Source organism: Eumetopias jubatus, unplaced genomic scaffold (genome assembly GCF_037043125.1).
Source record: "Eumetopias jubatus isolate StellerSeaLion01/CBP00866 unplaced genomic scaffold, mEumJub1_p1.0 scaffold_5, whole genome shotgun sequence".
NCBI classification, from domain to species: Eukaryota; Metazoa; Chordata; class Mammalia; order Carnivora; family Otariidae; genus Eumetopias; species Eumetopias jubatus.
This window is the reverse complement of record NW_028274811.1, coordinates 65916284-65927012: the sequence shown is the minus strand read 5'-3', so window position 1 is coordinate 65927012 and position 10729 is coordinate 65916284. Positions and strand designations below refer to the sequence as shown.

Sequence of the window (10729 nt, the reverse complement as noted above, 5' to 3'; positions counted from 1 at the left end):
AGGCAAAAGAAATATAGATAAAATTAAATTTCTTTACTACTTGCAGCCCATTGATAAACACCTTAGACAGGCAGAGTGACATTCCTCAAGGAATTCACAACTGCCTTAATGTTAATGCCTAGCTAGAGGCAAAAAGCAGCCTTAACTTGACAATAGCCAGATCTCCAGGATCCTGTAAGTCTTTTTTTTTAACTTAAGAAAATCCCTTTGGAAACTTCCTTTATCTCTACCCCCCAACTTAAAAGTATATAATCAATGACTTCTCACAATCACAGTGCAGCTCTTTCTGCCCATAGGTCCTGTCCCGGTGCTTTAATAAAAACTTATCTCTTTGCACCAAAAATGTCTCTTGATGGTTCACTCCCCACATCACATCGCTACTATGTGCATGAGAAAGTATTTTTTGTACTGGAATTGGGAGCAATGTCCCCAAAAGCTCAGACTGTTAGGGAAAAAGCATTTGAGAATTCCAGATTATTCTGTTTTTTAATTGGTAATGAAAATAATGATAGTATAACATATATATGTATTATATAATGGGGATGATAAAATATACCCAGGTTAAACAGTTTCAGTTCTGCTATATTGCATGCAGACAAACCATTTAATCTCTGGTTGTGGGGAAAATCCATGGCTTCCCTGTTAACATAGGGAGGGAAGAAACTCCATGAGTGGTCCAGTAGCTGAAAAAGGAAATCATGACCATTGGACCATCAGAAATTATCATTTTTCTAGGTCAGAATGTGAAACATTGGTAATTTTATATGGTTCAACTTAGTATATACTGTCTGGGGAACGTGTGATGGATTTTTGGTAGTTAGCATGAGAGCTTGAGCATGAATAGAGATTTCTCACTAGTTTATAGGTAGAACTGCACTGAGAAAAGCTCTTAGAACGCAATGTATGGGAAATTTTAATAATATTAATTACAGCAAATCAGGGTTAAGATATTTAACTGATCATCTCCTGTCAGTAGGCATCAGGAGAGAATTTCCTAGACTGGCTCCTCATGTACTTGGAAACATTATTAAATCCAATTAATGTTCATCTTACCTCCACCTAACTAAATATATCTGTTGAAAGCTTAATATTTACCAAGCACAGTACTAAGTCTTGGAATCCACCAAAGAAAACACACAAAGCTTGTTCTAAAGCATATAGAGCCCTGTTGAGATACTGAATAATTATTCACTATCAGTTACTGTGTATCTGCTTTTTGTCATATCTGGGAAAATTGGGAGAGGACAGTAAATTTTAGTAGGAATAATCTGAAAAATTCAAATTTGAGATGACTTTGTGCGGGAATACTATAGAGTTGTACTGTTTTCAATGTACAATGTACAATGAGGGAAAAAATGTGCTCTGGCAAGATGCTGTGTCCACCTGGAAAAAGAGATTCAATTTTCTAAGTTTTACAAAGATGTCCAATGGAAAAGTGAGGTCCATCAAAATGAGCGATAAGGTGGAAATGCCTAGTTGGTAGTTATTCAAAACTGAAGCTCAAAAAATCACTTTGAAAGCCAAAAGCTATTTACCTTCATCATTCTCGCTCCTGTCTACATATGGGAAGTGCTAAAGAGATTTTTCCTTACTAACCTAGTCAGGCTTTTGTACAGTACCCATATTTGTAATTGTAGATACAATTCATTTTATAAAGATTTATTTATTTGAGAAAGAGTGAGCGAGTGTGTGCAACAGTCAGTGGGGGGAGGGGAATGGGGGGAGGAGCAGACGGAGAGAGAGGATCTCAGGCAGACTCCCTGCTGAGTGGGAAGCCCAGCACTGGGATCGATCTTAAATTCCTGAGATCCTGACCTGAGCTGAAGTCAAGAGTCAGATGATTAACCAACTAAGCCCCCCAGGCGCCCCAATCGAGTTGACATGAAATTCTACAATGGAAGAGTCAGAGATACAGAGAAGTCATCTTTTTCAAGGTCATATGGAGTACACAAGTATTCCATTGAGGGTAGGCCAAGTTTTGCTGCAGTAACAATCCTAACCCCAGAGGCTTAAGATAATGCAAGTTTCTTGTGCATTCTATACATTTGACAAATAGCTGTACTCACTAGTCTCTCAGGAACCCAGGCTAATGGAGGCTCTATCCCTGTAACACGAGGAAGGGAACTTGATGAATAGTTCACTTTTTGAAGCTTCCATGAAGAAGTAACAGATCACTTCTGCTCATATTTTCATTTGTCAAAGCAAAGGAAACAGAGTTCAATCCTGCCATGCACATAGAAGAACTGGCATGCTTGTGAAAAACCCTAATGACTACTATACCAGGTTAGGGAAAGACCAAACAGCTTGTATCCATATTCAAATATGATTTCAAAGAGTCTGTCCAAAATCAGCTATAAATTATTTGAATTATGTGTTCACTAAAAAATCTTCATTGTATTAATGTTAAATATATAAAAAGTGGCTATGTTCCTTCTGATCCATAAAATTTCAGTAGCCGGGAGAACGAAATATTTCATAATGGATAAAATTTTTCTTACAGATTTTATTTGAAAGAGTGAGTGAGAGAGAGAGAGAGAGAGAGCACACAAGCCAGGGGAGATGCAGAGGGAGAGGGAGAAGCAGACTCCCTGCTGAGTAGGGAGCCTGATTCGGGGCTTGATCCCAGGGCCCTAGGATCATGACCTGGGCCGAAGGCAGACGCTTAACCAACTGAGCCACCCAGGCACCCCAACAGTATTTTATTTATTTTAAAGATTTTATTTATTTATTTGAGAAAGAGAGTGAGAGAAAGAGAATGCATGAGAGGGGTGAGGGTCAAAGGGAGTAGCAGACTCCCCACCGAGCAAGGAGCCCTATGCAGGACCAGATCCTGAGACTCTGGGATCATGACCTGAGCCGAAGGTAGATGCTTTAACCAACTGAGCGACCCAGGAGCCCCAAAATTTTTTAGAAGTTTTGATGAGAGGGAGTATAAATCATGTAAAAGCCTCCACTATTTACTATAGATAAATTATTTTCTACTCAAAAGAGATAGAAAAAAATAACCCACAACACTATTTCTCCTCTCTTCTATAATCATTTTATCTGGTTATAATCTAAAGATCTTTATTTATTGGATACACTAAAATAAAAAGCTTATTACATTTTGACATTTGGGTCCTTTTCTCAGTATACAGATCTTCCTTATGATGGGGTTACATCCTGATAAACCCATTTTAAGTAGAAAATATTAAGGGGCACCTGGGTGGCTCAGTCGTTGTTAAGCGTCTGCCTTTAGCTCAGGTCACGATCCCAGGGTCCTGGGATCAAGCCCCACATCGGGCTCCCAGCTTGGCGGGAAGCCTGCTTCTCCCTCTCCCACTCCCCCTGCTTGTGTTCCCTCTCTCGCTGGATCAAATAAATCTTTAAAAAAAAAGAAAACATCATTAAGTTGAAAACGCATTTAATACACCTAACCTACTGAACATCATAGCTTAGCCTCGCATACCTCAAACATGCTCAGAACACTGGTATTAGCCTACACTGGGCAAAATCATCTAACATAAAGCCTTTTTTTTATAATAAAGTGTTGAATATCTGATGTCAGTCATTGAATACTGTACTGAAAGTGGAAAACAGTATGGTTCTTAGAAGTTTATCATTTGTTTATCCTGGTGACTAGTGGCTGACTGGGAATTGTGGCTCACTGCTGCTGCCCAGCATCACAAGATAGTATCCTACTGCTTATCACTAGCCCAGGAAAAGATCAAAATTCAAAACTTGGAAGTATTCTAGTTCTACCGAATTCCTATCACTTTTCATGAGCACAATTTAAAAAAAAAAACTTAAGTCAAACATTGTAAATTGGAAGCTGTACTCTACAGACTAGTTGCAGCAGGCACTGTCTTTCACGCACCAATCAATAGCCACTTTCTTTTCCCTTTTTAGTAGAAAACAGATGTATTTGTGTCCACTCTTTGCATAGAAGACTTGGGAGAAAGTCCTAACTGCTCAAATCTAGGAACGATGGTGCCAGCCATTCCCCTTGCTAGTGCTGTATTTAGTAATGGATACATGGCCCTCAGGCCCAGTGAATCGTGGGTTTCTAGGCAATCTTTCTTCACTCTTAAAAATAACTTGAAACTTCAATTTTTCTTGCTGGATATTGTAAAATCTGTATGGGATGCTTGGAACTACGGCAGCCATCAGGTGACAAAGAGCGAGCTTAGAATAACAGGCTGAAGAAGAGAGAAGGCCCTTAAACCCACTGAGAACTATTTTTTGTGTTAAGTAAAACCATATATTTCCTAATTCTTAAAATGCTAGTCTGAAACAAGATCCATAGCTAGAATGTAAGTCAACACATACTTATTTTCATCAGTTTGTCTTAGATGCACTGCCCACACTGCTTAGATGGACTAAGCAGTGTGGGCAGTGACATAGTTCAGTTACATTTGGTACAAACTCCTCTCATTTAGTCTGCAATAATTGGATTACTTCATATGTATTTGGTTGGAGAAACCAGCTCAGCAAGTGATTTGGGGAGAAATTTATTTTTATCCAGAAAACACGGTGATAATACACCATTTTGGTGTGTATATTAGGCCTGGAATTTGCTCTTTTTTAACTAGTTTTATCATTCTTGACTTCCATTCAATAAATGTTCATTGACCACTCACTAAATTATACATGCAGGATACATGAATAAGTAATCGGATTTTTTTTGGTCTCAGAAAGATCATATGCTGGTATGAAAGGTCGGGAAGGAAATCAGTTATTACAGTACATGCTGAGGTAATTATAAAGCTGTTTACAAGGTATTGGAGATTTATGTGTAATGTGTTTGGGTTAATGGGGAGGAATCAGCAGGAGAAAGCTTTACAGAAAACGTGGCACCTGAACTAAGACTTGGAGGTGGTACATAAAACTGGAGCTGTATGTTCAGGGTGAGGCTGAAATCGCAGGGAAATGACTAAATGACATGCTAAGGAGCTGGAATTTTACTGATGGTGACAGCTTACCATAGGCATGCAGGCATTTCCAGACATGGTAAGATTGAAGGACCTGCTGACAGCTGTTTAGAACTATAGCTCGAGTAACTGTAAACACCAACCTTTAACTGCAGAATGGCTTTGGGACCAACTTGGACAATTTTAACAGTGTCTACTTTATTTCCTCCACTGCACTTGTAAGTACTCTACAGCAGGAGCCTAAGAAATTGCCTAAATTTAGATATACTTCCATTTTTAATCTTCCCAACTAGATCAATACTCTGACAGAACAGGAACTGAGGCTGTCTCCTGTTGAAGATACAAGATCAAAGCCTGGCTTGGAATCCAAGCCTTAGTCCTGAACCCGTAACTGTTCTGCCTCTGTAGCAAAATATGGGTATTTTTCTTTCCTTCAGGGTGGCCAAAGCTTAATTATGGAATAGTGGTTTTTCTTAAAAACAAATCCTGGGTTCTGGTCCCGTGCTAAAATCCCTATTCAGGTATTCTGGAGTCAAGGAAACACCTGTGTGAGGTACTTGGACTAGCTCAATTGCATGCAGGAATGTATTAGTCCATCCAGTTTAAATTTTCCAAGAGAATCTGGTTTTTTTATGGCAATCTTGTGGCTTTTAAAAACCCAATCTAGGGGCGCCTGGGTGGCTTAGTCGTTAAGCGTCTGCCTTTGGCTCAGGTCGTGATTCCAGGCTCCTGGGATCGAGCCCCGCATCCGGCTCCCTGCTCGGCGGGAAGCCTGCTTCTCCCTCTCCCACTCCCCCTGCTTGTGTTCCCTCTCTCGCTATCAAATAAAATCTTTAAGAAATAAAAAACCCAAAACAACACTTTAAATATTACATTGGATTAAATCACATGCTTGTATGAAATTGTCATGGTTAATTTTTTTTTGAAGATTTTACTAGAGAAAGAGCACAAGCAGGGGGAGAGGCAGGCAGAGGGAGAAGCAGGCTCCCCGCTGAGCAGAGAGCATGTGGGACTCAATCCTAGGACCCTGGGATCATGACCTGAGCCAAAGGCAGATGCATAACCAACTGAGCCACCCAGGCATCCCTGTCATGGTTAACTTAATGTCAACTTGACTGAGCCATGTGTCCAGATTAATTGGTCAAACATTTTTTTGGATATTTCTGTGAAGGTGTGTTTTGGAGAAATTAACATTTAAATCGAAGGAGTTTCAGTAAAGCTGATTGTTCTCCATAATGTGGGTTAGCCTCAAGCAATCAGTGGAAGACCTTAACAGAAAGACTGACTTCCCTGGAAGAGGATTTTTTTTTTATTCTATTTTTAAGTAATCTCTACACCCAACGTGGGGTTCAAATTTACAATCCAAAATCAAAGAGTCGCATGCATACTGACTGTACTGACTGAGCCAGCCAGGCACCCCTGGAAGAGCAAATTCTGCCCACACACAGCTTTGGACTGGAAGAGCAATTCTTCCCTGGGTCTCCAGCCTTCGGCACTACCCCTATCACATTTTGGACCTGTCATACCTCCACAACCACATGTGCTAATTCCTTAAAACAAATCTGTCTATATACATATCCGGTTGGTTGTTTCTCTGGAGACCCAAATACAGAAACTAAACAGTTGTCTGGCCTTTACTACTCAGTATACTTATGCACTAAGACACAGCTAGCTGAAACCTTTTTATGATGGTTCAATTTGTGCTCCTCTCCCAGGACAGACAAGTGTTTTCTTCATTCACGTAAAATCCTCGAATACTTTAACTGAGGAAGACAAATCTAATAAATCAGATATTTTCTACATAGACCTTGCTGCTAATGGTAACATATGATTCATGATGTATTTTACTTCAGAAAAAAAATCATTTAAGACTTGCCAGAAACTAAAATGTTTTTATATAGCTTACTGAATCCAAAACAATACAAGATAGGTTCTATTCCCATTTCCTCCAAGAAAACAATGACAGCTAAGTTTGTAATTTAATAGCAGAGATTTGAAACAAGAATTTGAAATCATTTTATGAACACTGAACCCGTTTTCTTCTTCCCAAAGGTAGAAGGCCTTAATGTTCCATAAATACAGGATGACATCTGATGCATCAATGGATAATCAAAAACAACAACAAAAAAAACCCCCAAAAACGACATGCAAGTACAGGGAATAAGCCGGGCAGTCATAAAAATTTAATTATATATCCATATTTTAGTAGTTATTGCATGGTTATTGAAGGCTGTCAAGATAGGCCCGGTCACACAAACAGAAAAAAAGAGTGTCTTTTTTTTTCCTTAAGGTTCCAGCAAATCAGGAGTTTAACATTAGGAGTACACAGGAAATCTAATGTTATGGTGAAGACTAATTTAGGCAGTGGTTTTGTTCTATGAAAGGATATAGAACCACCCAGAGCAACTTTTCAAGAATCCAGAGACTTTCTTGTAACTATTCTAGTTTTTAAATATTGGTTTAAAAACTACAACTCCCCTAATCACCAAAAAGTCTAGCACTCAAACGGACCACCAGTTTACCACCTCTGCTTTACACCATTCTTCTAACATCAGTGTGGTATTCCCAAAGTGACCAAACTAGGACTAAAACATTCAGCAACTACCTTTCTTCCCGCCCCAATACAAAGCCCTAGGAACTAAGTCATAACACTTTATGTAGCTAGCAGTATTTCACTATACATAATATAAATTTGATTCAGATACAATTACTAATCAGAACCATCTTTTAGTCCATTTCTACTAAAATTCCAGAATAAACTTGGAATATTTCCATATTCTGTCTTACATGCTACTTCATTTCATATATTCTACTTTTATTTAGTCTAAACAAGACTAGTATTGGTCAACAGCAAATTTATCAAGGCAAAATTTTAGTTTTAGATCACAGATCTGGAGGGGGAAAAAAAAGCTCTTGGACCTCACTGTATACACTAATGGTTTCCCCATGATTAATTATCACTTATGAAGAAAAACAATTTCACTGCTTCAAAGTGTACTAAAAGTACACTTCTTTTCAATTAAAAAAATTACTATGGGACAACAAAGTCAAGTTTGCATTTTTAATAACATAAATTACCAACAAGGTCCTGACCTAGTATCAAAAATTAAATAAAACCTCAAAATCTAAAAACAAGAAACAGGCTAAATCACACACTAATTTGACCAAACAAACTAATCTTGGAATATTTCCCAAATAAAAAAGTAAGCACAACTATTACATCCCATGTTTCAGAGAAGAGGCATTAAGGATGCATGCCATAAGTTTATTTACAAACATATTGAGTATGTTGAAAACAAGAGTTTGATCCATTTTTCAAAGAGACTGCACCTCTTAAAATGTTCCTTTTCACATCTGCAAATAAAGACAAAAAGTTATTGGCATTTAAAATGTCTCATTCATTAAAAAGAAATCAGTTTCATTAACACACTCTTTATCAGTTTATGACTAGTACATCAGAAAGCGTTTACAGTATCATGACTTTATTCATACTGATTTGCTTCATCATATGCACCAATGTCTTTCCATTGTGGATCATTTGGGTAAATCATTTCCCTTATGTATTAAGACAAAGTCTTTTCTTCCTAAAGGTATTTTTGGAATTTATCCTAATCAGCCCACAGATCTCCCCGTAATGTTGCTTTGAGGAAAATTCTGATTACAATTAAGCTAAAAACATCTTTTCTTCTCACACAAAGTATCTGCTAACCTTCCAACACACAAGATTGGTTTCAGCATATACAACGTATACTGCCCTCAAGACAGTCTAACCAGAGCTCTGTATGGTTAGGAGTGTGAACTCTGGAACAAGACTGGGTAAAAATTCTGGTCCACCATCACTAGCTATGGGATATTGGGGAACTTAACATCTTTTTGTCTTAGATTGGGTTAAGTCACCCACCTCACAGGCTTGCTAGGTAACGAAATGAGATTATTAATGTGAAGTGTGCCTGACAAACAGTAGTATCCAATAAAGACTGGTTTTCAGACAAACATGTTTATAGGTTTATCAACCTGTCTCCACCAATGCCACATCTACACTAACTTCAGGAATTAGCCCTACACACTGTGTGACTGGGGGTGGGAGAGGGGAGGAAGAAAGAAATGTAAGAGAAAACATTGCTTTGGAAAGATTAGAAATCCATTAATTACCTGTTTGATGGAGTAATTAAAACATCCTTATTTCTTAAGCAGCTGATGTCTTACTATAAAAAAAGGTGCAGCAAATCCAGATCCAAAGTACAGAGTCATCATAAGTAGTAATCGCCACTTGTTTTCCACTGAAAATGGCAAATTCTGTTTGGGGAAAAAAGCAAGCAACAAAAATGGAACTTCAAAATCATCTGATTTTATAGATATATAAGTACACAGGGGATGCTAGATTTTTTTTTTTACATAATCAGGTTATGTAGACCATATATCCTACCATCTTTTTAAACATTATGTTTTACATCCCATGACCTTCATCACACATAACACTATATGGTAAAAAGTAACTGGCTTTACTGAGCACCAGCCTCAGTAAAGTCAGGTGTAACACAGTACTAAGTTTTACTTTAGAAAATCGAAAAATTTTATTCTCCAAAGGAGTTATAAATAGAATGCACTGTTCTAGTTTACGATTTGTTAAAAACTAGCCACCTAGTAAAGCACACGGCAATGTCAATTGCATTACGAAGTTTGACTTTTCCACAACCAAGAAGCCCTACCATGTAAACCTTTTCTCAGCCCGTTACTACTAGGCCTAGGCCACTGGAGTACTTACTACTAATTACCCTATTTAATCTATTTATACCTGAAGCTAAACCCAACCTCAACTGAAGAGGTTTAATACTTCTTATTCAGTCAACTAGTTAGAGAAGACTCGACCCACAGCTATAGGCCTCACATCCTCACTTGTTTCCAACGACCTTCACTCCGAGTCCGGTGACCTCTAGTTCGGATCTACGCGACAAGTATCTGCAGCCTTGGCCTCAAGGACCCTCCAGATCTTGGAGGGCGCAGAGGGGAGCACTAGGGCGAGGTAGGGCCTACGGCTCTTCCTACTCATTCCTTTCCACAGCGACGGCGCGCTGCCAGGGTCCTGAGCTCTGGCCCTGGTTCCGGGGGAACTAAAATGCTACTCGACGACCCAGCTCACATTTTCTGCTTCCCATCTTCCTCTCCACGGTCCGCAGGACGTCTTGGGAGTACAGCTAGTCGCAGCCAAGCGTCCCCTCCCCCAACAAAGCTGGACCCTTTTACACACTAACCTTCCCTGGGCCTTCCTCATAGTGGCTCCTACGGACCACAGAGGTTGTGAACCTCCGGACGCTCTGTCCCAACATGGCGCTGTTGGAAGTTCTGCGAAAGGGGCAGAGCCCTAAGACCGTAGAAATGGCAGCACCACCAAGATCTCCCCTTCTCACGACCTTGTTCCTCGGCGTGTAGGAGCCGAAAGGAAAGATGGGAAATGGGGAGCGACCGCGGAAAATGAGAAAAGATGGAGGGGCCCGAGGATTGTGGGAATTGTAGTTTAGAACGTCACACGGCCTCGTCGGCTCTGAAGGGTTATGGGAAATGTAGTCTGACCCGCGAGCTGGACAGTGGAGGGGGGTGCGAGGGGAGCGGTGGCGGGGGGTGTGTGGTAGGGGGCCGGAAGGACAAGAACCTACCGCGTTTGTTACCCACAATGATTTATTCAAACCTGAATTCTTGTCAGGATTTTTGGGACCGGATTCCAGAACGATTTTACTGAATTTAGTGACGCAGTTTCACCGAGTTTATGAAACACAAAAAGTTTTCCCTTTTCTTTTTTGGCGATCCTGTTTATCTGTAAT

At 39.6% G+C, this 10729-nt stretch overlaps 1 protein-coding gene and 1 non-coding gene across 2 annotated transcripts; both read right to left on the bottom strand.

Moving 5' to 3' along the window:
- Positions 1-7957: 7957 nt before the first annotated feature.
- On the bottom strand, positions 7958-10377 carry COX7C (cytochrome c oxidase subunit 7C). The gene is made up of 3 exons (XM_028114592.2): positions 10163-10377; positions 9063-9206; positions 7958-8264 (listed from the first exon to the last, which is right to left on the bottom strand). Exons 1-2 carry the CDS (start codon positions 10235-10237, stop codon positions 9090-9092), a joined length of 192 nt encoding a protein of 63 aa, XP_027970393.1. The 5' UTR covers positions 10238-10377; the 3' UTR covers positions 7958-8264; positions 9063-9089.
- On the bottom strand, positions 8362-8424 carry LOC114217677 (small nucleolar RNA Z39). The gene has a single exon (XR_003611017.1). It is a non-coding gene; the product is annotated as a small nucleolar RNA Z39 (small nucleolar RNA).
- Positions 10378-10729: the final 352 nt, after the last annotated feature.

Excerpts from the sequence above, each read along its gene's own strand:
- COX7C (XM_028114592.2), bottom strand. The coding sequence starts at position 10,237 with ATGTTGGGACAGAGCGTCCGGAGGTTCACAACCTCTGTGGTCCGTAGG. Across the intron at positions 9,207-10,162 it reads ATGAGGAAGGCCCAGGGAAG|AATTTGCCATTTTCAGTGGA; the intron begins GTTAGTGTGTAA and ends TTCCCCAAACAG.